A 25,873-nucleotide genomic window follows, 5' to 3' on the forward strand; every position below is an offset into this window, starting at 1 on the left:
AGGATTTTGAAGTCTACTTACTATAGCGTTCGTAATAGTACTTACTATTACCGTTCTAAATTAGACCTACTATACGCGTTCCGGATAGTACTTACTCTACGCGTTCCGGATAAGACTTAGTATAAGCGTTTCGGATTAGAATTACTATATAGCGCGTTCTAAATAAAACTTAGTATAGGCGTTATAGATAGTAGTACTAACAGGTAGCGCTCCGGATTAGACTTACTATACGCCTTCTTAATAGTACTTAGTATTGTAAGCGTTCTAAATTAGACCTATTATAGGCGTTATAGATGATAGTTAGCTTATCCTACGCGTTCCGGATAGTACTACTCGCTATAGATATTCTATAGAGTACTCGTAGTAGGCGTTATATAGGCCCTATAGGGTATTCGCTATAAATAGTTCGAATGCTATTTAACTATAGGCGTTTTAGATAGTATTTGCTATAAGCGTTCCGGATAGTACTACTCGCTATAGGCCTTCCGGATAGTGCTTAGTATAAGTATTTAGTTTCGGATTAGACTTAGTCTTACTTTATACATTCCGGATAAGACTTTCTATAAGCGTTTCGGATTAGACTTGCGTATAGTATACGCCTTCCGGTTTATATCGGACCAACTATACTAAGCGTTTAAAATAAGGCTTGTCCTACGCGTTCTATATAGTACTACTCGCTATAGGTATTCTATAGAGTACTCGCTATAGGCGTCTTTAGTAGTATTTTCTATAGGTGTTTCGGATATAACTTGCTATAGGTATTCTAAATAGCACTTACTATAGGTATTTTAGATAGTCCTACTTGCTATAGGCGTTCTTAGTAGTACCTGCTATTAGCGTTCCGAATTAGACTTACTATACGCGTTCCGGATAGTATCTACTCTACGCGTTTCGGATAAGACTTAGTATAGGCGTTTCGGATTAGAATTGCTATATAGCGCGTTCTAAATAGAACTTAGTATAAGCGTTATAGATAGTAGTACTAACTATTAGCGCTCCGGATTAGACTTGCTATACGCGTTCCGAATAGTACTTACTAAGTTACTATTATAAACGTTCTAAATCAGACTTTCTATAGGCGTTATAGATAGTAGTTAGCTTGTCCTACGCGTTCCGGTCCCCGGATAGTACTACTCGCTATAGGTATTCTATAGAGTACTCGCTATAGGCGTTTTATAGGGTACTTACGGCCCCTTTAGGCTTACTACGGCTTAAAATAAGCTAAAAGCCGACTCTACTCAGCTATAGCCGAGGAACTTTAAAATTTCTTAGTTTACGAGCGGTTCGGAGATTATAGGAGTCGTAGTATATAGTTCGTAAATTGTGCAGGGGAGCACTAGGTTAAAGAATGCAAAGCATACAAGGGAGAAGCAAGATGTGTATGCTGTACCAAAAGACATCTCTCTTAGGCGAAGGAATGCCTAGTAAGAATACAGGCAGCTAGGAAAGCGAAGGAAGCTAGAATCAATACACTAAAAAGATACACAACAAGCTAGGGCAGCTAGGTATAGAAGCAACCTAGCCAAGTGCTACAAAAGAGGTCTAGGCAAGATAATAGGTTCACATTTAGGGCCTTACTAGCATAAGAGAGTCACTAGCAACTAGGGAGACTAAGATACCTTAATATTATAGGAAAGGAAGTAGGGCAGACAAAGCTTAGTCAAATATTAGTCTAAAGTGAGGGAAGACTAAAGGAAAACTTATAGGGAAATAATATAGATGAAACCTAATAAACATTGCAACATTACTAAATATTATACAGTATAATATTAATAAGAGCAAAGACAAGGTACAGAGGAGCTTCCTTTAAGCACTGAACCTAAAAGAACATTACATTATTGCAATCTAAGAGCCCTAGCTTAACCTATATATAAAGAGACTAGCAACAGTTAAAGACCTAAGATACTACCCAATTATCTACAACTAGGGAGCCCTAAGGACATACATCTATATTAGCAAGGAGATAGATATAGAAACCTAGCAGGCTATACTATAGGAGGATAGGGACCTAACATTAGTTTAAGTAGAGACATCCTAAGGTATACTCTAAGTCTACTATATATACAACCTACTACTAGACTCAAGAAGCAGTACCTAACTAAAAACCCTAGAAAGACTACTTAGAGTTATCTAGGGGAACACCTACTAAATCCTACTTAGGGATTTCAACCTCTACTACCCCCTTTAGGGCTTAGACTTTACCTTAGCTTACTACTTCCTAGCAGGAAGACTAATTAATATATTAGAGAGGGAAGGAATAGAAATTGTTACCTAAAGGGACTAATTACTTAGGAGGTAAGAGGAAGCAGCAGTATACTAGACCTATGCTTTGCATTATACTAGATTAGGAACAGGATTACAAGATGCAGGGTCAACTAGGAACTAGAAGAATTATCAGACTACTTCCCGGTATAGATTAAGCTAAATGTCTAAGCTAATTAGGAAAGGGAACCAGAGGAGAAGCTTAACTAGAAAGGTACCTAATAGGGCAGGATTAGGGAGGAACTAGAAAGGGACCTAAAACTAGAGGAACTCTTAACAAAGTATCTACTAAGGCTAGAGGACATTAATAAGGCAGTAGAAGAACTAACAGGAATCCTAAAATAGGTAGCTAGAAAGCATACCCTAGCAAAGAAACATTTACTATACTAGCAACTATACTAGACTAGTAAGTATACAAGGAAGGTTAAAGCAGTAAGGAAGGCTAGGAGACAGTAGATACAAACCTACACCTAGGAAGCATAGGACAACTATAACAAAGCCTGCTAGGAAAAGAAGATCTAGATTAAGAAAGACAAGATATAAGAATAGAGATCTATAATAGGAATAATTATAAAGAAACCAGAGGAGATATAGAGGATAGCTAAATAGGCAAGGAGACCTAAACAGGATAAGGACATGCTACCACAATTCCCGGACATTATAGACTAATAAGGACAAATATAGACTACAATAGAAGGGAAAGTAAGAGCCCTAAGCTACCACTTCTTCTATAGAGAAGTACAAGCAGAACTATTAGATATCAAGGAGAAAGACTAGGAGACTCTACTACTAGGCATACTAAGAGATACCTAGGTTAAACCCGAAACCATTAAAAGGATCCTACAGAAAATTCTAGGTAATAAGGCACTAGGAGAAGATAAGATCTATAACAAACTCCTAAAAGCATATAGGAAGGGGCTAGCCCTAGCACTAGCTAATATCTTTTTATAAAGCCTAGCACTAGGATACTACCTAAGACTATTTAGGAAGTCCCTAACAGTAGTGCTAAGGAAGCCTTAGAAGGAAGACTACATATAGCTTAAGGCCTACAGACCAATAGCCCTACTTAATACAATAGGCAAGGTGCTAGAAAAAATTGTCGCTAAAAGGCTAACAACCTTTGCCGAGGAAAGGAACATCCTTCCTAAAGGCTAGATAGGAGGAAGAAAGAAGAGGTTAATACTAATAGCTATAGAACTAATCACAGAACAGATCAAGCATATCTAGTACTATAGTTAAAACTAGGTAGCAACCCTCCTCTCCCTAGACATCTTAGGAGCCTTTAACAATATCTCCTATAAAAGGCTCCTATATATACTTAAATAGAAAGCTATACTAAACTGGATAGTCCAATTCATCTAGTCCTTCCTATAGGAAAGATCAATACAGCTTATTCTAGGCAAATTCAAATTAGACCCAATGCTAACTAAAAAGGGAATTCCCTAAGGATTAACACTCTCCCTAATCCTCTTCCTTATCTTTATAGCAGACCTACTCCTACTCCTAGAATCAAAAAACACATTAGTATTAGGGTTTATAGATAACACAAACATCCTAGCCTAGTCTAAGATAATAGAAACTAACTGCAAGATCCTAGAAGAGAAGCACTAAGAGTATAAAAAATAGGCAAGGAGGTATAGAGTAAAATTCGCCCTAGAAAAGTACTAGCTTATCTACTTTAGCAAGGCTAAATTAACCTATAATATAAAGCAATCAATCACTATCTAAGGCTTTAAAACCTAACTATTAGCAGAGCTTAGGGTACTAGGGATCTAGCTAGATCCAAAACTGAATTAGGGACTATAAGTAAAGAAGGCAAAGTAGAGGGCAGATGCCAATATACAATCCATTAATAGGCTTATAGCCTCTATATAGGGGGCTATATTCGAGAAAGCCAAAGTTATATACAAAGCAATTGTCAAGCTAGCAATACTATATAGAGCATAGATATAGACAGCCTAGGAGAAAACACTAAAGAGGATTGAGCAACTAGTTAGTAGGTCCTAAACCTAAAGCCTAAAGAAAATCCTAGGAGCATATAAAACTATACTAACAAGGGTAGTGGAAATAGAATTAGGGATCCTACTAGTTAAACAATACTTTAAGGGACTAAGACACTAATATATAGTAAAGACAATAGAATACCTAGCCTAATAGACTATTCAAAAGGCACTAGACAAGATAAAAGCCTAATGTATTAGGACTAGGAGGCGAGACAGACTACAAATAACTCCCTAGAAAGTCAAAGACCTAGAGTAATATAGAGTCTTAACAAGAGAAATGCTAGAGAAAGAGCTTTAGAGACTAAATACAAGGCTAAAGGAAGATAAGCTAAAGGGAGAGAAACAAAGCCTAGCAGAATCAATTGCTAGATACCTATAGGAGCAGGAATAGAACAAAACATAAGTTAGACTAGGAACCCTAAAGGCACTAATCAAATTTAGTCAACATAACTACTAGCTCTATAAGAACCTAAATAGGGCCGAGGCAAGCCTAGCTATCTAAATCAGATCTAAACACATTAGACTTAGATCTTACCTATTTAGAAGAAACGTCCTAGGAATTGAAAGCAGAGCTTGCTAATATAGCTACCAATCTTAGAACCCTAAGTATATACTGCTAGTCTACCCTTAATAGTTAGAAGGTAGAAGTAATTAGAGACTAAAAGCAATAGAAAGGGAATACGACAAGCTAATCTAGAGCAAAGAAGACCTAAAGAGGATAGTAAAGTAGATTATCAAACAGGGATTTATACAACAATTCGCACTAGTAAGGGAAACTAAGGAGTAGATAAGAAGGAGGGAAGAAGAGGGGGAAAGAAGGGCAGAGTAGTAGGCAAAGTAGTTAGAGGGTAACAACTATAATACTAGTATACCCTAGAGGAAGGAAAACAAGGAAACGAGGAAGATTAACACTTATAAATAGGATAGGAGGGAGGTTTTTACTAACTAAGTTGGTTTCCTACCTAAAACAATACATAGAAACAGACCTACATAGGCCGAAAGGCACTACAATAGGCAAATGAAATATCTATCTATCTATCTATATAGTTCGTAAGCGGTTCGGAGATTGTAGGAGTCGCAGTATATATCGTAAGGCTACGATAGTATTATTTCCGATGCTATATCGGTCGTTTATACCTAATCCGGCGGTATTTGCTCGAGGCGGTATACTCGAAAGGCTTAGCCTACGCGTTTCGGATAGTACTACTCGCTATAGATATTCTATAGAGTACTCGCTATAGGCGCTTTATAAGGTACTCGTAGTAGGCGTTATATAAGGTACTCGCTATAAGTAGTTCGAATACTATTTAGTAACTATAGGCGTTTTGGATAGTATCTACTATAAGCGTTCCGGAAAGTACTACTCGCTAAAGATATCTCGGATAATTATCGCTATAAGCGTTTCGAATATTACTACTCGCTATAAGCGTTTTTAGCAGTATTTGCTATAGGCGTTTCGGGCGTTTTGGATTAGACTTACTATAGGTATTCTAAATAGCACTTGCTATAGGTATTTTAGATAGTACTACTTGCTTTAAGCGTTCTTAGTAGTACTTACTATTAGCGTTCCGAATTAGACTTGCTATATACGTTCCGGATAGTACTTACTCTACGCGTTCCGGATAAGACTTAGTATAAGCGTTTCGGATTAGAATTGCTATATAGCGCGTTCTGAATAGAACTTAGTATAGGCGTTTTAGATAGTAGTGCTAACTGTTAGCGCTCTGGATTAGACTTACTATACGCGTTCCGAATAGTACTTACTATTATAAGTGCTCTAAGTTAGCCTTACTATAGGCGTTGTTAGTAACAGTTAGCTTATTCTACGCGTTCCGGATAGTACTGCTCGCTATAGATGTTCTATAGAGTACTCGCTATAGGCGTTCTATAGGGTACTTAGAGTAGGCGTTATATAGGGTACTCGCTATAGATAGTTCGAATGCTGTTTAACTATAGGCGTTTTAGATAGTACTTACTATAAGCGTTCCGGATAGTGCTGCTCGCTATAGTCTTAGCCTATAGGCCTTCCGGATAGTGCTTAATATAAGTATTTAGTTTCGGATTAGACTTAGACTTAATTTATACATTCCGGATAAGACTTTCTATAAGCGTTTTAGATTAGACTTAGTATACGCGTTCCGGTTTATATAGGACTAACTATACTAAGCGTTTAAAATAAGGCTTGTCCTACCGACTCCTACGCGTTCCGTATAGTACTACTCGCTATAGGTGTTCTATAGAGTGCTCGCTATAGGCGTTTTATAAGGTACTCGTAGTAGGCGTTATATAGGGTGTCCGCTAAAAGTAGTTCTAATGCTATTTACTATAGCCTACAGGCGTTTTAGATAGTATTTGCCATAGGCGTTCCGGATAGTGCTACTCGCTATAGATATCTCGGATAGTTACCGCTACAAGCGTTTCGAATAATACTACTCGCTATAAGCGTTTTTAGTAGCATTTACTACAGGCGTTTTAGATACAACTTGCAACAAGCATTCTAAACAGTACTTACTACAGGTATTTTAGAAAGTACTACTTGCTACAGGCGTTCTTAGCAGTACTTACCATTAGCGTTCTACATTAGACTTACTACACGCGTTTCGGATAGTACTTGCTATACGCGTTCCGGATAAGACTTAGTATAGGCGATCCGTATTAGAGTTACTATATAGCGCGTTCTAAACAAAACTTAGTATAGGCGTTACAGACAGTAGTACTAACTGTTAGCGCTCCGGATTAGACTTACTATACGCGTTCCGAATAGTACTTAGTATTATAAGCGTTCTAAATTAGAATTCCTATAGTTGTTTTCGATTAAAGTTGCTATAAGCGTTTTAAATTAGACTTACTATACGCCTTGTAGGCAGTACTTGCTGTAAGTGTTCCGACTCGGAAAGAACTACTTACTACAGATATTTCGAATAGTACTCGCTATAGGTATTCCGGATAGCAATTACTATAGGCGCATTCCGGCTCGCTATAGGCGTTTTTTAGGGCACTCGTAGTAGGCGTTATATAGGGTACTTGCTACAAATAGTTCGAATACTATTTAGCTATAGGCGTTTTAGATAGTATTTGCTATAAGCGTTCCGGATAGTACTACTCGCTTTAGGCCTTCCGGGTAGTACCTAATATAAGTATTTAGTTTCGGATTAGACTTAGACTTACTATATATATTCCGGATAAGACTTTCTATAAGCGTTTTAAATTAGACTTGCTATACGCGTTCCGGCCTATATAGGACTAACTATACTAAGCGTTTAAAATAAGGCTTATCCTACGCGTTCCGGATAGTACTACTCGCTATAGGTATTCTATAGAGTACTCGCTATAGGCGTTTTATAAGGTACTCGTAGTAGGCGTTATATAGGGTACTTAGCGCTCGCTATAAGCAGTTCGAATACCTATAATCGTTTCGGATTAGACTTGCTATACGCGTTCCGGTTTATATAGAACGAACTATACTAAGCGTTTAAAATAAGGCTTGTTCTACGCGTTCCGGATAGTACTACTCGCTATAGATATCTTAGATAGTTACCGCTATAGGCGTTTCGAATATTACTACTCGCTATAGGCGTTTTTAGTAGTATTTACTATAAGCGTTTCGGATATAACTTGCTATAAGTATTCTAAATAGTACTTACTATAGGTATTTTAGAAAGTACTACTTACTATAAGCGTTCGTAATAGTACTTACTATTACCGTTCCGAATTAGACCTACTATACGCGTTCCGGATAGTACTTACTCTACGCGTTCCGGATAAGACTTAGTATAAGCGTTTCGGATTAGAATTACTATATAGCGCGTTCTAAATAAAACTTAGTATAGGCGTTATAGATAGTAGTACTAACTATTAGCGCTCCGGATTAGACTTACTATACGCGTTCCGAATAGTACTTAGTATTATAAGCGTTCTAAATAAGAATCCCTATAAGTGTTTTAGATTAAAATTACTATAGGCGTTTTAGATTAGACTTAGTATCCGCCTTATAGGTAGTACTTACTATACGCCTTATAGGTAGTACTTACTATAAGCGTTCTAACTCGGAAAGAACTACTTACTATAGATATTTCGAATAGTACTCGCTATAGGTATTCCGGATAGTAATTACTATAGGCATATTCCGGAAGTAGTTACTATAGATATTTCAGACTATCTTGCTATAAGCGTTCCTAATAGTGCTCGCTATAAGCGTTTCTAAATAGTGCTTTCTAATATCTATAACGCGTTCCGGATTAATATTACTTTTTAGTATTAGCGTTTTAGATATAACTTACTATACGCGTTTTAGATTAGGCCTACTATAGGCGTCTAGATAAGACTTTAGCTACTCGTCGCCTTAGGCTTCTCGTATAGCTCTTCGAGCTATATAAGCCCTAGTGGTATGATGGTAAGCAGGCGTGGCCCCTGGGTGGCTTCCATTTCGGAACCCGCCTGCGGAAACCCCAGAACAGCGCGAAAGAAGTGCGATTATTATTATTATACAACATTCGGTTCTGTTTTTGCGTCAAATTAACCTTCTTCAGGGCCCTGAGTCCCTGACACTCATCGAACATGGCAGGCAGAGTCAGAGAGACGAGCGGAGCCGAAAGAAGGCATCTGATGAGATGGGTTTATTGATTACAGGAAAGCAGAGGGCGTTCAAAGTCATTCGGCGCCGTGAAAGCCAACGGAGCCGACGCTTTGCGACGCTGGTGCCCCTCGTCATTGTTGTGGCCTGTGAAACTGTATTCACCCACCAGTTGATAGGGCTCATACAAACGCGCATGGCTCGCGTTTGCAGCTCCTTTGCGACTCCCTTGGACCATGTAGCCGGTATCCTTGACCATCCTTATACCTCCCATCCTTTCCTTTCACCCCGGCATTGCGACGAGCTCATCTGCCGTTGCAAAGCATGCCCACAGCCATGCCTCCACTCCAGGTCCCTCCCTATATGAGCTCAATAATGCGCTGGACTGATATCATGTTGGGTGCATCCGTCAAACTAGAAAGACCCTCCTCCTCCCGGACTTCAACTCCCTCCAACAAGCCATTTCAACCATGGCTGCTCTCGAAATCGACAGCCGCGACAGTATCGTCCTAATAGCTTATCAAATGCTGAAGACATATTGGCTTCTGTTAATACCTACCATTTTGCTTGTGCGTTTCCTTTACTATCGATACGCCTCTTCACTGAGGCATTACCCTGGTCCTATACTTGCTTCCGGCAGCAGGGCCTGGAAAGGTGGCTAACTCGCTGTCTTATGAGCCTCTTCGAGATGCTGATCAGAAGCAGTATGGAGCGTTTGGTCTGGACACACGGAAATCGACCACATCAAAGTCCATGAGAAATATGGACCCGTGGTGCGCATCGCTCCAAATGAGCTCTCTTTCGCATCGCCCCTTGTAGCCAAAGAGGTCCTCTCCGCTGGGAAGGGTTTTCATAAGACCGATTTCTATGGTGTCTTCCCGCCACCCGAGAATCCAGACATTTTCACCGAAACTCGTGAGGCGGTCCACGCGGCAAAGAAACGCTATGCTGCCAATCCTTACAGCATGGCCACTATGTAAGTATATCAAATGGTGTAAGACATGCCGCCGCCCAGTGGCAACATCTGGAGCCGCCGTCTACGACACAGTAGGCTGGTGTCAGCCTTTGCTTTTGGGGCCGACCAGCTTTCTTTTTGAGACCCATGCTGATCCTCGTACCCTTCGCTTTTAGGCATACAATGGCCCACTATATCGAAGACACTGAACGTCTATTCGCGAAGAAGCTGGATGCGATGTGCGCTTCCAAGGATCAGTACTGCAATTTTGGAAATTGGCTTCACTATTTCGCCTTCGACGTTCTTGGTGAGATTGCTTTCTCTCGGAAGTTTGGGTTCCTTGAGTCCGGATACGATCTCGAAAAGGCGATCAAGACGATCGATGACATGCAGTGGTATGACGGGATCATAGGTCAAATTCCCGAATGGGACTTTGCATTCAGGCGCAATCCGCTGTGGAAGCTGATACCATCCTTGAACACTGCCAACTTCTTGATCACGCGGATGGCATTGCAAGAGATGGATCAGCGGAAAAAGCTCGGAAGCAAAGAGCTGGGTCGAAAGGACTTGCTGTCGCAACTCTTTGCTGCTCACGAGAAGGCGCCGGACGTCTTCAAGGAGGGCGATGTGTTCGCTGTCGCCCACGGCGCCATGTAAGCAAGACGCAAGAGCGAAGACTGAAGCATACTGACTTGATCAGATTTGCTGGGTCCGACTCCACCGCATCTACCATGCAGAGTTTCACCCACTGTGTCCTGCGCGATCCACGGATATATGCCAAGCTGCAGAAAGAGCTCGATGAAGCCACGGCGTCGGGAAGACTCTCGGAAATGCCGCAGTGGAACGAAGCACAAGCGCTGCCATACTTTCAAGCCTGTCTCAACGAGGCGATGCGCCTCCGCCCGGCGGTTGGTCTTGACATCACACGGCTGATCCCCGCCGAAGGTGCTGAAATCGATGGCCACAAGCTTCCCGGAGGCACCAGGGTGGCTCTGAATGCATGGGTGCTCCATCGCGACGAAGACATTTTCGGAATCGACTCCAAGTCGTTTCGTCCTGAGAGATGGCTGGATGGCGACGCGAAGATGATGCAGCGCTATATGTTCCAGGTAAGGCACTCTGCGACATGGGCGTGACTTGTGATGCTCTGCTCACCATCGGCACCAGTTCGGCGGCGGCGCGCATCTTTGCATTGGCAAGAATCTTGCCCTGCTGGAGATGAACAAGACACTCCCTTTGCTGTTCCGTGACTATGACTTCCAGCTGTTGCGACCGCAGGAGGAGCTGAAGTATCACTCAACGTTCTTCGTGGTTCATGAAGGGCTAGAAGTACGCATTTCCAAGAGAACAACACGACCTTGATATTCTCTCCCATGCCAATAGTTCAGATGTCGAGAAAGGCCATTGAACGACAAACATCAGCATAGGGGCTGCTGCCACCCTACCACAAGAGCATCGAGATCATCTTGTTCGGCGCCATAGAACCCTTAACCTCGACCCAATTCCAACGAATGATCCACATGGCGCGCATCAAGTTCTCATTTGCTTGATTGCATTACTTTTATCTCTTTATCATTTTATCTTGACCTTTCTGGTCTTGCTCTTCTTCTAACGCCTCTACATGACAACTCCTGACCAACGAGCACAATGTGCAAACGTGCCAACTTCAAGGCCTTAGCCACGCAAGGCATATCGCGTCCCATTTACGCCTCCACATGCCACCATACTCAAACGCCGAGCGCTATGCAGGAAAACAAAACCACGGTCATGATGCATTTCACGCTCGTAGCTTAGCAGGATGGATCCTTAAGCCTCATCATCCGTATCAGGTGGGTGTGGTGTACCTTTTGGCGAATTGAGCCATTCAATGTGGCGCAGACGTCTCCTCACTTCTCTCTCTTTGAGCTGCTTCTTAGTAATTTTCTTCTTCTTTGCCGCCTTGAACTTCATGGGGCTATCGTCCTCGGACTGTACGGCAGAGCCAGCAGGAGTTCCTTCAGTCGAAGGGGCTGCTGACGAGAGAGCGGATGGAGATGCGGCAGACGATGCGAGCGACGAGCCAGGTCGGGAGTCATCGAAACGATCCATGCTGACAGCTAGATAGCCTTTTTGGGTGAGGCGGCCATCGTTGACATGCCACTGCTCAGGGCAAAGGGCGCCGACAAATTCCTCATTGTGGGAGATCATGACGACACCGCCCTTGTAGTCTCGAATTGCGACCGCGAGACCACCGAGAGAGTCGCGATCCAAGAAGTTAGTAGGCTCGTCGAGCACAAGCAAGTGAGGGTTATTCCTGGTCTTCATGTCAGTATGAACGACTTTTCCCTGAAGCATCATTAAGAACTCACCACATAGCACCAGCCAAAACAACCTTGACTTTCTGACCTCCGGAGAGGCCTGAAATCTCATTGTGGTTGGCGATTTCTGGATCTAGACCAACATCCTCGAAGTGCTTTGAGATCACCTTTGGCTCCAGGTGCCGGAAGCCAAGACCTTCTCTGCTGGCCTCGTGATCGTCAAACTCTTGTATGAGCTTTTGAAAGCCCCAATCCATAAGCGTTTCGCGCGACACCATGCTGTTGTATTTTGGCAGCAGGTTCTTCCACTTGACCTCGTACTGGAATGACTTCTTGTACTTCTGTCGTCCGATCAACGCCTCCATCTGCCGGGCAGCCTTGCCATCGCCTAGGTCAATCCACTTGTCCATCTGCGCTTTGTCCTCGTCAGTAAGGACTCGGGTCTGCTTCATTAACACTTCTCGGTCGTCGCCGTTAGCATAGCGCCATTGGAGGTACTGATTCGGTGTCTTCTCAAGATGCATCTCAACGTGCTCGAGAGCGTGCTGCTTGATATATCCAATACGCAAGTTGGGATGCTTTTCAACACGACCAGATTGTGGAATGACTTCGCCAGTCAGAACCTTGATGAGTGTGGATTTTCCTGCTCCGTTCGGGCCAATGATGGCCACTCTGCTGCTCAGAGTGAGCTGAGCGGTGACGTTCTGCAAGCTGGGCTTTGGAGCTCCGGGATAGGTGAACGAACAATCGGTCATCCGAAGGATGGAGCGAGTGTTGGATTTGATACCAGTGAGGATACCAGGAGGCGGGAACTTGAATTGGACCTGGGAATCGGTCAAAGTGTAGTAACTCTTAGCCTCCGGTCGAACTTTCACCAAGTCAGCGAGATTGCCCTTGTAGTGCACCAGCTTTTTGTTCTCATAGTTGTAGATGTCCGTGCAGACCTCATCCAGGAACCCAGAATCGTGAGACACAATCAGCGAGGTGATATCAGTGTGCGACTTGAGGTAGTCCTGGAGCCATTTCACGTTGCCCACGTCCAAGTGGTTGGTGGGTTCATCGAGAAGGAAAACTTCTGCACGCATCAACATGGCTCTGGCCAGCGCCAGCTTCATCTTCCATCCTCCAGAAAGACTGCCGACCTTCTGTTGCTGACGACCACCGGGTCCTTTGGTGAAACCAACTTCTTCCAAAACATTCTCGATACGCTCTTTGCCTTCTCCTTTGATGGCCTCGTCCTTCATGCAGTATTCCAGAATGGTGATTTCAGCATCTTCACCCTGGTTGTGCTCGACAAAGCAATTTCTAAGCACGCTCTGAGGTGGAAAGCCATCAAGCTTCTCGTTGGCCATGGATCGCATGAGAGTAGACTTGCCGGCACCATTACGGCCGCAGAGTCCGTAGCGGTGACCTTTAAGAAGGCGCATGTTTGTCTGTGACAGCAAGAGCATTCCGCCGTAACCCAGTGAGAAGGTGGCGTTGACAATCTCTATCTCGCCATCATCCTCCTTGACCGGCTCGCCGAACTTCCGCTCGTCCTCTGCTACGTAGAACTTCCACACATTTTGAGCAACGATCTCAGCTTTGCCATCGTCCATCATAGGCTGGAGATATGGAGCAATATTGCCAACCAGTCGGTCGAGCATGCGCTGATTCACATCTTCAGCAATAATCTCACCGATAAATGGCTTGGTGACCGCCCAAACGTCCGAGTCACCAGAATAGTTGAGTAGACCCCCGTTCTGCTTGATCTCCTTGTCCAGCACTAGCTGCACGTCCTCGGACTTGACTCGCTCGACTACTGTGCGCGCGCTCGAATCTCCGTTCTGAATTTCGCCCATTGCTTTGATCATGGTATTGTATGCTCTGCCGCCAATTTCTCGAACTTCTGGTAGGGAAGCACGATCTCTGATAGCCTGGATTCCAGGCTTCAATTTTGGCAGAAACGCTCGCGCTTCGACAGGATCGTGCACCAGCTTGGTCAGATTCTCCACTACGACGGCCGTCTGTCGTGAAACTTCATTCGATGTCGTAGGGTCATTCAGCACACGTTCGAGAATCGGCGTGAGCAGTGCCAGTACAGGGGAGGTAACGACAGTCACGAAGGTGGTCTGGCTGAGCGCATGCACCGCCTTCTGCAACGCATGCTTATCTGGATCTTCCATACTCTTGACGAGCAGAGGTATCCGTGGAGCCACATCGTCGTTCTGCAAAAGTGTCGTTAAGCTGTTCATGGTCTTGAGTGCCTGTTTTTGGACCTCAGCCTTGAGGTCGTGCATGCCGTTCTCCACGACAGGGATGAGTTCTTGCAGCTTCTTGCCCATGGCTTCTCGAATCACATCTTTGCTCTGCTCGATCTCTCTGCTCTCCATGCCCATTTTGGCGTCATCGGCCATGCGTCCCATTAATTCGAATGCGCCAACCGCACCTTGCCATTTGCCAGCATTCTTGCGTAGATATTGCTGTAGCAGTGGGAGAAGCGCGAAGACTTTTGCCTCCGCACCGAGGTGTCCGTACAGCGCATCCAGAGCATAGCGCGCACCTTCTTTGATGCTCGACTGTCGGTCTGCCAGGGAGTCTAGCGCACAGCCGACGAGTGCGGTCTCTTTGACCAGAAATATGACTTCGCTCAATCTTGACTTGGGCGGGAAGCGCTCGAAAATTGCGCCCAGCGCAAACATGGCGCCCTCCCTCTTGGCCGCATCTTTCTTGGTGGTGCTCGCTTTTACGATCTCCGGGAGAACATTGTATGCGGTAAGACCGCGGAAGCCGACGCTATTCAGCAGCAGATCTGTCAGGGTGTAAGCGGCGTCCAGCGACTCCTGTGAAGTCTTGGAGGTGTATATAGTGTTGGTGATTTGCGCAACGTCATCAGGAGACGGCGCCGCGCTCTTGCTGGCCACCATCGTGGGCGGCATGGGCGGCGATTCGGGGTGAGGCATGCCTCGACTGCGCCTGTGTGACTTTCGCCTGCTCTCGCGAGTGGGAAGAGGGTGATTCTGCAATTTCGTCTAGAAGACCTCGATCACAGATTTTGGGGCGAGTTCCGAGCAGCTGAGAGTGCGGCTTCTCGCGACGCAACTCAGCCCGGATTCCGACTTTTTTGCAGCTGTGTGCTATCCTGGCTCAGCTGCGGCCGTGATAGTAATACAAAAGGGAAAAGAGTGGAGATTTGTCTGCGCGACGAGTGTGAGGACAAAGGACCTACTACTAGACTCGCAACGGAACTGAAAAAAAGTTACCCAGCCCTCCTGATTTGGGCCACTAACACGATAAGATACGCGCACGGGCCGAGGGATGAATAAGCAAGTGGATGGTTATGGATTACGGCAGGTGGAAGGAATATAAATGACATGGCAAGGGCCAGAATAGACATGCCGGAAGTATGATCATGCGTGTCTCTCTGAGCAATCACTTTGTGCAGTCAGCAAAGACCGGGCGTGAGTCTCATGAGGCATATACCAATTCACGTGCTCAACGAAAGAAATCACGATGCTATGAGTGCACTTGTCCACAATACGAAAGCCATTCATGAAAAGGTAATAACTGGGTATCTTTGGAAGCTTCGTTGATGGATTTGTCTCATGCCTAGAAATCCAGCCCCGTCATCTGCCACTATCTGGTGTAGCACACGAGGGCCTCGCACTCCCGTACCTCATCCCGAGTGCCCATAAAAGTGTCAAGCTCGCAGAAAATTAGCGGGTAGTGGCCTTGACCTTTGGTGCGGAACCCTTAGCGCCCTGCTTGCTGACGTTGCTGCAAGATTCGTTAGACTTGCGTTGAAAGGGTAATAGTGTGATAAACTTACCGGCCAGTGGTGGCGCCAGCAGCAGTCTTCGCGGCAGTCTTAGCCTTCTCGGCCTTCTTCTCGCTCTGGGTAGCGGCACGCTTCTTCTTGCCCTCCTCAATGGCCTGCTTGCGAGCAGCAGAGCGGGCCTCGGGCCTCATCGAACGGCGCTCCTTGATGACATCGAGGGAAGCACCAACGACGGCACGCTGAGCCTTGACCTGCTTGCGGCGGCGGGTCTTGGCTTGCTCCTTCGACAAGAGTCAATAATGCAGCTCATGATCCTCGCTCTGGACAGATCATACCTCAGAGATACCCTTGCGGCGCTGTCTTCTGCACAGAACAGTCCATGCGATGCGACGTGGGTTCTTGCGCTGCAGGAAGAGCGACTCACTCTTACCGTTCTGGAAACGGAAGATCTTGCTGTCTGAGCGGACGAAGAGCTTGCCCTGTTGTAGAACTACCGTCAGCCCGGATCCTCACAAGCGATAAAACACCTCGGGTTTTGTGTAGACGGTAGGGCGGCACAAATGCCTATATCCACGAGACTCCCATCTCGTATGCCACACGGCATCAGACTGTGCATTGCGCAGCAGTCATTCTCGTGTCTACGGCTCCTCCTCTTTCTGGCAGCATATCTGCCTCATTTGGGGTGTTTGTGCACGCGCATGCACTGCGATGGCGGTGGCGAATGATTCTTATCGTACCTTGCCCGGATAGATCTTCTGACCACTGAAGGTGTCGTCGTAGGTTCTCATGTTGGCGACGGCTCGTTGGGTGTTTGATGCGTGCTGGCAAAGCGGTATCGTTAAGCGTCGTGGACGAAATGAGCCAGGGCTAAAGGTGCGCCAAGATTTGCGGCCGGAGCCGCAGAGCCGCGAGCCTCTCTCACCTCCCCACACTCTCTCACCATCTCCCAAGAAAGACTGGACTCATAACGTGATCCCAATTGGTTCTGGATGTCCTAGTGGACTCGCACGCAGTCAAAACCTTCCTGCACTGCGAGGACGCCCTGAACGAGCCAGCGCCAGAACATCATTGTTGACGCAACAGAGGATCTGCGATATTCGACCAGACATCACTCCTTTTGGACTTTCGCTTTGACTACATTGGTGCATCTTCGTTGTGGTCGTGTATGGTCAAGAACTTTGTAGCTCTGGTCTGGGCGCTCAATGACTTTGCTATCCGCCGCTCCACCGCCCGACTCGCGGAAGTTGGAAAAGCCATCAGCTACTCGCATTTGCATATTGGTCACTTGCGAGATCGCGTTGTTCAGATGCGAATGCCTCCAATGCTCGGCGCATCTCTAACAAGGACCCGCAGCTTGACTTCATCTATCCTGTGCTGGGATTGCACACCTAAGATCAATCCTTCGAATCCTTCATCTGGGAATCAGCTGTCACGGTGTTCAACATTTCATGTGGAAGACACCTCTAACATTCTTTCAAGGCACGAAACACTACGGGAATTCAAACGTGACACCACCATGTTGTTTCGGAGGACGTCCGCTCGAAGCTCGTCGTCTGGTCTCCGAAAGGTCTACGCTCGATTTGGAGCCCACGACCACTGTTGTACTCACAAGGACGTGAGCAGCAGGCTCGAGCACTACTGGGCCCGTAGGTACAACGGCGACTGCCAATCCTTTGGCGACAAGTGATGCAGCGAAAGTGATCATAACTCTGCGCATGTATTTGAGATGGGTCTTGTATTGTCGCCAGCTCTCACGCAGTCAAAGGCTGAGACGCCCTATCTGTACCCTTCGCCGACTCTTCCTTCAACAAGTCAATTGCCATCTCCAGCTCACTCATGTTGTCACCCATCACCGTCTTCGCCCAAGAAGTGTTCAATCCCTCCCGCACAATGCAAACTGTCACAGGAAGCTGATTCGGACTGAACTTGAACATGTAGCTCGTCTCGCTGGTGAAATCCATTTCTGCAAATTTTATGCCGTCCTGCTCATGTTGTTGAGCTAGCTGGGCGTATCTCGGGGTAAAGGCTTTGCAGACAGGCAAAGCTGAATTTGAGACGTGAATGACGGTTGGTGTTGTCTTTGAAGCGGCCACAATTTGATCGTGGTCGGCTCGGTTTCGAATCTGTATCACTTTCGACATTGTGTTGTAGGCTATGATGCCACGAAAGTCCGTTTAATTAGATGTCGAAACAGCTACCACGAGGCTATATAGCTGTGCTGCCTCCGCTCGTCCCTGACCCTGCATCGGTGCATCCAGAGCTGGAGACCCTGGCGTGGCCTGGCAGAACAACGACGACGAAAGCTTGCCCATCACTCTTTCTCTCCCCAGGCTGCGACTCCCCACACTGCGATGTCACTACTACTGTCCGGGACGGCGATGGCCATGGTGGCTTCGTCTTCCTTCGTAAGTCTATCGGGTTGAGAATTGAATGTACCCTGAGTGAAGGTCTTGCCCTATTGTCTCACCCAGCATCATTCCCCCTTGTTCCTCCACTATGGCGGCGACCTCAGCAGACGGACAGGCACATGCACAGGCCTCGCCCAAAATACTCATCTCCATGCGCAATCTGAAGCTCACCGAGCTGCCTTCCCATCCTCAACTCAAAGACCACGAGTCAAGCACCAGCCCGGATGTACAATCCTTCGTACAAGCCCTCCTCAACGAAGGGCATGCTTTTATCACGGACCAGAAGATTTGGCAGGATGCCGGGCAGAAGAATGCATCTCCTGCGAAAGCATCTGTGAAGATCACGAAATATTCACGAACCACGCCAGGTTCACAGAGCGAAGAGACATGGTTTCAGAGGACCAGCTTACACGAAAACAAAGCTGAGCCAGGCACAGCGACCTTTGACGAGTTCGACAATGGCCTGAGAGAAAACCACTCCAAGAATGAGCAGGAATACACGCCGGGACTGGTAGAAGTTCACGAACTTCTGAATTATAAGGCACTGCTCGAGGGGAAAGGCAGAACAGCAGGTCGATGGCAGGATGTCGATTTGTACTGTAAGTCACTCCATCGTATTGACCCGAGCCATGAGCTTCGAGACCGTTCCGGGTCTGATCTAGATACTCATATGAGAACTCCCTTGCCTCTGGATCCTCCTGCTAACCCAGATATGACATCTAGTGATGCAGATGCGACACAAGGTGCCATCGCCACTCAAGAATCGCGTTTTCACGGTAGTGGTGGCTGCCGGCAAGATTGAGAACGAGTTTGTCGATGTACAAATTCCCGTGGAACTGCCCAACAACGCCAAATACAAGGAGACTAGCACCGAAATAGTGCACGGAGTATACGCAAGCGTGGAGCGGGGCTCACTGGAAGAGAATGGTACCCATGTGAAATGGCAGATGGGCACAGCAAGCGATGCGAAAGGCATACTGCCGCTATTCATTCAGAAGATCGCTATGCCTGGAGAGATTGCGAAAGACGTTGGACGCTTCGTCGAATGGCGTGGGCGTTTGCGCAAGTCGCACTCGTGATTTTCGGTCCTTGCGGAGCTTGAAAGAGTGGGAAAGGTGCCTTGCTGTGGCACTCGCATAGGCTGGACTACTGTGCGGCTTACCATCCTGGGAGAAATATCGGTCCAAAACATGTCAGGACGAAGTCTCTTTTCACTAGCGTTCTACGTTTACTCGTTCTATAAGTTGCTCTTGCCAAACGGCTCTGTTTGTGCTCATTATCGCTGAGCTTCGTTGAGGAGGCTCTGCCTCTCTCCTTCGAGCCTGTGCTTTTCAGCATCCCATTTTGGGCCCACACCGGCTTGGACAAAGAGCATGGCAACGGCGATCAACGCCATGCTTAACCACAACAGCTTGAGAGCATCCTGGTAGCCAGCGACTGCGATCTGCTTCTCCACGCCATCGAGCTGCTCCACCAAAGCTGGAGACCCAAGTAGTCTTCTGATGAGTGCGGCACGTTCCATGCCCTGGTCAGCGAAGCGGCCTTTGAGGGAACCGTCGAGCGTTCGGGGAAAGAGACCACCTCCAATGGCTGCGCCGAAAGAGCCTGCAAATCCTCTGAAGGTTGCCAGAAGAGCCGTCGCGACGTAGTGCGTCTCTTTCGGTGTAATGTGAAGGAGATGTGCCAAATCGTAATTCTGAGTAGCCCCAGTCGTAAGTCCACACAAGAAGACGACAAGAATGAATGCCCAAGCAGGGCTGCTATCTTTGCTTAGAGCTGCCAGCACTGCAAGCGTAACGGGGAAGAGTCCATACCCAACCAGAGTCGGAAAGTAGAAGGATCCGGGACGCTTGATGATGGTGCTTGAGTGCGTACAGTGAGGTGTTTGTCAAGCCATGAAGGTGCTCGGAGTGGGAGTGGCCGGTGGCTGAAGTCAATTCGTGTGATCAAAGCTATAGTCTGTGCGACCATGAGATAGAATACAGTATAGGCGGCAACGGCCCGTCCAGAACCTCTCTTCGCTCACTGCAATGCAGACAAATTTGCGCGAGCATTCACCGTGACGAGTGGTCATGTCTCGGAATGTGTTCGCATCCCACAGAATATTGGAGCGTTGGTCTCGCTGCACGTGCGCACACGGAAAAGCGGGTTCACATGCGGCGCACCTGAAGGAGGTGAAGGCAAACACACGGCACGAGAAGGCAAACTGCCCTAATTTGCATGCAGGTGGCGTTGCGCCCTGCAAACGAGCGTGAAGGCACCGATATTCCAGGCTCTAAATTACAGTACGTGCCGCCTTAAGTGCACTCTTTTGAGCGCCCTTCATGAGACTGGCGCATATCCCTGCTGGAGCTCGCACACTTCGAAGGGCTAGAATAGCTCTCATTTGCTCCACGCTTCACCGGACGAACCTGCTGGCTGCACCGCGCGATGGCTTTTGCTGGAGGGGTACTTATGCGCTTCTGTCTTGAGATCCACTCCGAGAGCGATGCTGCAATGGCTGACACACATCATAAGAAAGCTTTCCGCAGTGGGCAGTGCAGCAGCAGCTACTTCGATAGCATAGCAATAACGTTTAGTCTTCTCGTCCCTGTGCCTGATCTTGGAGCTTCGCCTCTTTGGACGGCTGCGATCGCGACCGCGCATGCACATACTCGCCAGTCAGCCGCAGCGGCCTCTGCAATACCCTCTCTTGAGTGTGTATAGCAGGTCGTTCATAAGTGCTATACTGCATCGAGACCATCACCTCCCAACAAAGCAATACTCCCGAACAATCGAAGGGCTGGGATCGTTTTCAATTTCCTTGCAGCATACATTGATCATCGTCGAGCCCAACTGGACACTTTCGACACTTTTCGTCCTTGATTTGAACCAGCCAGCCGACGCGGGCTTCGTATCGTACGCGCAGCATACGATCACTATCGCCATGACATTCAATCAACTTTCCCATACGGCTTTCCAAGATCCATGGAACGGCTTATGCCGCAACGATAGCTTCTGCTCTATCGACATTCAAGATGGATTCGGAGATCGAGGACGCCTATCATCATCGCCCTCGATCGCAAGATGTCCACCTGCATTGACAATGCGTCGATATCTCAACGAAGATGAACGGTTCTGGTCCAACGTCAGCGACGGTCGACTAGGACATCCATCTCCTGGACCAATATCCAATATACTGTCCGAAGGGATCGATGTGTGGCGATGTCACAGCTCCCCTGCTAGCACTGGTGACACTTCGGAGTCGTTTGATACCGGCTATAAGTCCACCAGTCGTCATCGAAGCCCGTACCCTCTTTCGGCAGAAGTAATGGGTCTTGGGATACCTCCATCGGAGGATGATAGCAACACTTTAAGCTGTATCAGCTATACCTCTGGTGATGTGAGCTTTCTAGAATGCCACGACTCGCACGCCCACACATCTTGCGTGGCTCTGCCTGAGATCCAGAACACTGCCGATAATCAGGACGAGAGCTTCAGCTTCGAGACAACTCCGTTCTGCACTTCCTATGGCTACGGCACCTACGCTCAAGAAGGATACCAGGCACAACCGGAGGAAGGATATCAAGCACGACCAGAGGACAGATGTCAACCGCTGCCCTCCGAGCAGGAAAGAACGTATTACAGCACTCCAAGTTCGGACCAACCTTCCGTTTCACTTCCGAGCAACAGCTCAGAAGAGCCCGTCATCCGTCGGAGGCGTGCTCCATCGGTGGGCGTTGCATCTGGTCGGGTTCGCAAGCAACATCCTACATCCAAACGAGCAGCTTCATATCAATATATCAAAGACGAGCATAGCGACGACATGTCGGCAGAAGCGGACGTTAGGCGATCCTTTCCATGCCCTCTTGTCATATACGGCTGCACGTCTACCTTCAGCGCGAAAAATGAGTGGAAGCGCCATGTACAGACCCAACACCTTCGACTTGGCTTCTGGAGATGTAATCAATGCGCACAAAGAGATCGCAAGCCAAACGACTTCAACCGAAAGGATCTTTTCGTCCAACACGTGCGACGCATGCATAGAACTTCTCCTTCGAAGAAAAAGGCACGTTGCGACGTCTCCGATGAGCACGACCTCAACGATGAAGCCAACAGGTGCTATCGACATTTACGTGACGCTCCAGTTGGCAGCTGCTGTATTTTCTGCGATCAGCACTTCCATGGCCCCGGCAGCTGGGAAGAGAGAATGGAGCATATCGGGCGACACATGGAGCATACGAAAAGGGACCTACGAGAACCTACCACGCCGACATCTTGGAGGCGAGATCAGGAGACGGAAACATGGCTGTTGAAGGCGCGTGTCATAGAGCGCTGCGGCGATCACTTGATGCTTGTCGATGGTAGCTCTGGGAAGTAGAGACAATTCACGAAGGAAGAAGAAGAAAGAGGTGCAGAGATTCTACGGTACGTGCGAGCTTGAGCGCGTCAATATCGTTCGATTCAGCATATTCGCGCTCTCTCATCAGCAATGCTATGCGTTATACCAGGAGATACCCATGATCGTTGGTAAATTTTGGGTTTGAGGATTAGAATGAAGGCATCCTTAATGTAGATGGATCGTCAAAAAAATGGGCAGAACCGCTTTCTCTCTCTCTCTCTTAACCTTCCTCGCTGTCTGTTGTGAGATTGATGTCGAACAACACAGCCCAAGATCTTTCTATGAAGCAGTAGATACTCGATTGTCGATTCCATTTCGTTACGGTTCTGCCATCGGAAGATCGTGAGCAATAGAAAATCCGCGCTGCTTGTCGGCCGGTGCGACACTTTCGCTTGAGGACAACGAATCTTGTGCACTACCCAACGACAACAATGTCATTCGTTAGCAAGAACTTCAAGCTACAAGCCTCCACAGGCGCGTTGTGAGCTCTAGAATAGCTCGCTGCAGCTGCAAGCTGTTGCTATTCATGTCTCTGGCCCCACAAGTCATTTGGTCTGACCATCGGAAATCGAAATGATGCAATTATGACAAAACGAAGTTGTGTTGTATTCGCAGAAGGCTTGCGGTCAAAATCCTTCCAATCCTATGATCTTGTTGGAAGTCATCGGTTCGGAGCAGTTCTCGCTCGCGCCGAGTCCTGCCGGGCATGCACGCTCGCTTGTCATGCCGTCGTCTCTCGATCCTTACCGGGCCCAGGCCAGAAGTCAGCTGGTATTCTGGATCACGCCATGAGGCTAGGCCATGCGCACTTTGCAGGTCATCACGCCCGAGAGCCTGGTACGCTGTCTTCCACAGTGTCTCCCACCCACGTCGGATATCATGTCGATCGTTCCGGTGATGCATTGTAGATTACGCCCCATTTTGCGGAGCTTCAGAGTTTGGGATCTGATCTTTTTGACGAGGGGTTGGTGTTCACATTGAACGAATAGGCGCACTTTCCGCGATATGACAGATCGTAAAAATCTCAAGGCAAGGAACACCGGTCGAGAAGGAGGGCGAGTGTTTCTGTGCCCAGTAGCTTGGATAAACCTCGCCAGAAAGGTACCGTAGAATCATCAGTGCACCTTCAGATCCTCTCATCAAGATGGCACTAGCTGAATTCTAGCATTTTTGGTCATTGCTGGCCTAGTCTTCTTTTGTAATCTGTAGGAAGCATAGCAGCGAGACCTTCCTGCATCGTCCATGTATGGCTCAAAACCGCACTTCGACTTTGTGGTTGTTGGAGAGCATTGCTTCGTCTGGGAAAGTATACCACCTCGAACCGCGAGACCTCATCATCAGCATACCCGCTGTTGGTGAGGACGAAACAAGCGGAACACTTTTCATCCAAGATCCGGTGCCAAGCATTCCGCCTTGTATAACATCAGGGAGCCGCTATGTTGCAGAAGCACGATAGATGTGCAAGAAGTCAATTTCTTGGAGTACATCGCCAGCAAAGAATCCGGAGCCCTTTAACCAGTCGATGATCCCTGCATTTGCACTATCACCACACCTGTGCTATCAATCCACTGCAGGCCTAATTTGCGCACTCTTCCCATGCTTACGGTATAGAGTAGCAGGTAGACATGTTGCACCACCTCACCCCAGCACCACACACTAACTGATTTGTGTGCAATGCAATGAGAGGCACGGTGAGTGCTAGCCGGTTCATTGTAATGAATATCCTGTGCTCTTGTACACCAAACGCCCCAGCCAACGCTTCCATTTCCAATCAAAGTTTCAAGTTGCCTCCAAAATTCAAGCTGATGAGTGGCAGGCCATGCGGACCATTCAATGTGCCAATAACCTCGCTCGTGGATCTCGACTGGTCGTAAAACGAAAGCAGGGCGATACACGGCTGGGCATAGTGTGCCCTCAGCAAGGTTCATCAGCATCTTTGTGATATGCGTCTCAAAAGACTGAATCGATGTCTGAGGAGGTGGAGCCCTTATCTCCAACGCGCTGCTCAGCAAAGCCTCGTGGGCTTCCCTTTGGATTTGATCTGGCTTGACAACAGGCAACATGGGATCCAACCCTGAGATACACCTCGTTGATGTGGTTGCACCGCAATCAGTCTGTATTTCCTTGACACAAGGATTGTTCATGTCCGCGGGCGCTTTCTGGATGTCTGCAATGGGATGCATGTGTGGTCTGCTTGGTCCTGCAATGACGGCTGTCTTGTTGAACTTTCCTGGGGTAGTTGTTGTCTCTGGAATATGGTCCTGATGCGAGCTGGTGTGGACAGCATCATCTCGTGGAGTGCGATTTTCCGAGGGGCGACACAGAGCCTGTGCTTGATCCTTTCCACTGTCGGCGGTATGATCACTCAGTGAATAGGAGGTGGGCATATCGGAGGTAGATTCATTGGTGACCACGGTACCATCGCCCGAGTCGCCAGTCTGATCAGTCGCACCTGGTTTTCTGATCATCCACACTGAAGCCAGATCCATTTCATCGCGGTTCCTGCTTGGGCCGGTGTTGCTGCTGCTATGCTGGCTGCCGAACCTTCGATCGCCTTCGTCATGGATAGGCTTGCTCCGACGGAGCAAAGCAGGCGAGGGTAAGTAAGAAGACTGACTCTCTGGCCCATTGAAGACATGCTGAACTGCATTGCCAATGCTGCCCGGCTCCGACACAGTTCGACGAAGTGTTGGCGTTCCAGGAACATCCGGCAGAGAATCCTTCTGGCACGCCTTAAGCTTTCCAACACTGCCAGATGAAGTGAAGATTTGGGTCTCTAGCGCCGTGTATGCCAGTTGAGTATCCTCGATGTAGTCATCATGATCCGGGAGAGTAGTCAGTAATGCGATTTCCGCAGCGGTTGCGTCTTGCGGCTGTTGCCTGACATTCGAGCATTCATGTGCATGGCCAGGAGCACGAAACGATGTCAGCTTGGCGACGGACATTGGTCCAATTTCCAGGTATGCAGCGGCCTGCGCGGCGCGATGTTCATCGTCTGATCGACTGCTTGGAGCCCCGGCGTGGACAAGCAACCTAACGCGTCGTTCCATAACGACGCCGCCTTCTCGTATTGCTTCCGTCCATGGTGGGCATGCGACTCACATTGCCGACCCTTCGTCGACGCGTCCGAGCGTGCATGTGAACAAGCAAATGATGCGGTAAGCACAGGTGAAGTGAAGAGCGGAGGCAACCAACAAAGAACCTTGAGCAAGCCTGCGCCCTGCGGTCGGTCGCGGT

The 25,873-nt window shown here is 47.4% G+C and overlaps 7 protein-coding genes across 7 annotated transcripts; 3 read left to right on the top strand and 4 right to left on the bottom strand.

Moving 5' to 3' along the window:
- Window positions 1-9,362: 9,362 nt before the first annotated feature.
- On the top strand, window positions 9,363-11,241 carry MYCFIDRAFT_55003 (uncharacterized protein; the record flags this gene model as incomplete). The annotated part of the gene is made up of 5 exons (XM_007921930.1): window positions 9,363-9,492; window positions 9,541-9,814; window positions 9,970-10,446; window positions 10,494-10,902; window positions 10,961-11,241. 5 exons carry the CDS (start codon window positions 9,363-9,365, stop codon window positions 11,153-11,155), a joined length of 1,485 nt encoding a protein of 494 aa, XP_007920121.1. The 3' UTR covers window positions 11,156-11,241.
- MYCFIDRAFT_55006 (ABC transporter, ABC-F family, EF3 type) lies at window positions 11,241-15,008 on the bottom strand (the record flags this gene model as incomplete). The annotated part of the gene is made up of 2 exons (XM_007921931.1): window positions 11,241-12,086; window positions 12,142-15,008. The coding sequence occupies 2 exons, from the start codon at window positions 15,006-15,008 to the stop codon at window positions 11,600-11,602; spliced, it is 3,354 nt and encodes a 1,117-aa protein (XP_007920122.1). The 3' UTR covers window positions 11,241-11,599.
- Window positions 15,009-15,030: 22 nt separating this feature from the next.
- Window positions 15,031-15,345, top strand: MYCFIDRAFT_169676 (uncharacterized protein; the record flags this gene model as incomplete). The annotated part of the gene is made up of 4 exons (XM_007923015.1): window positions 15,031-15,072; window positions 15,106-15,228; window positions 15,261-15,279; window positions 15,329-15,345. 4 exons carry the CDS (start codon window positions 15,031-15,033, stop codon window positions 15,343-15,345), a joined length of 201 nt encoding a protein of 66 aa, XP_007921206.1.
- A 249-nt stretch (window positions 15,346-15,594) lies between these two features.
- Window positions 15,595-16,678, bottom strand: MYCFIDRAFT_209660 (uncharacterized protein). The gene is made up of 4 exons (XM_007923016.1): window positions 16,585-16,678; window positions 16,183-16,326; window positions 15,899-16,128; window positions 15,595-15,846 (listed from the first exon to the last, which is right to left on the bottom strand). Exons 1-4 carry the CDS (start codon window positions 16,633-16,635, stop codon window positions 15,786-15,788), a joined length of 486 nt encoding a protein of 161 aa, XP_007921207.1. The 5' UTR covers window positions 16,636-16,678; the 3' UTR covers window positions 15,595-15,785.
- Window positions 16,679-17,598: 920 nt separating this feature from the next.
- Window positions 17,599-17,988, bottom strand: MYCFIDRAFT_192236 (uncharacterized protein; the record flags this gene model as incomplete). The annotated part of the gene is made up of 1 exon (XM_007923017.1): window positions 17,599-17,988. One exon carries the CDS (start codon window positions 17,986-17,988, stop codon window positions 17,599-17,601), a length of 390 nt encoding a protein of 129 aa, XP_007921208.1.
- A 355-nt stretch (window positions 17,989-18,343) lies between these two features.
- MYCFIDRAFT_75783 (uncharacterized protein) lies at window positions 18,344-19,334 on the top strand (the record flags this gene model as incomplete). Its single annotated transcript, XM_007922216.1, has 2 exons — window positions 18,344-18,854; window positions 18,979-19,334. 2 exons carry the CDS (start codon window positions 18,344-18,346, stop codon window positions 19,332-19,334), a joined length of 867 nt encoding a protein of 288 aa, XP_007920407.1.
- A 197-nt stretch (window positions 19,335-19,531) lies between these two features.
- MYCFIDRAFT_169680 (uncharacterized protein) lies at window positions 19,532-20,641 on the bottom strand (the record flags this gene model as incomplete). The annotated part of the gene is made up of 7 exons (XM_007923018.1): window positions 19,532-20,104; window positions 20,131-20,207; window positions 20,254-20,280; window positions 20,314-20,377; window positions 20,410-20,466; window positions 20,503-20,528; window positions 20,563-20,641. 7 exons carry the CDS (start codon window positions 20,639-20,641, stop codon window positions 19,532-19,534), a joined length of 903 nt encoding a protein of 300 aa, XP_007921209.1.
- Window positions 20,642-25,873: the final 5,232 nt, after the last annotated feature.

This window comes from Pseudocercospora fijiensis (genome assembly GCF_000340215.1).
Source record: "Pseudocercospora fijiensis CIRAD86 unplaced genomic scaffold MYCFIscaffold_1, whole genome shotgun sequence".
Taxonomy (NCBI): Eukaryota; Fungi; Ascomycota; class Dothideomycetes; order Mycosphaerellales; family Mycosphaerellaceae; genus Pseudocercospora; species Pseudocercospora fijiensis.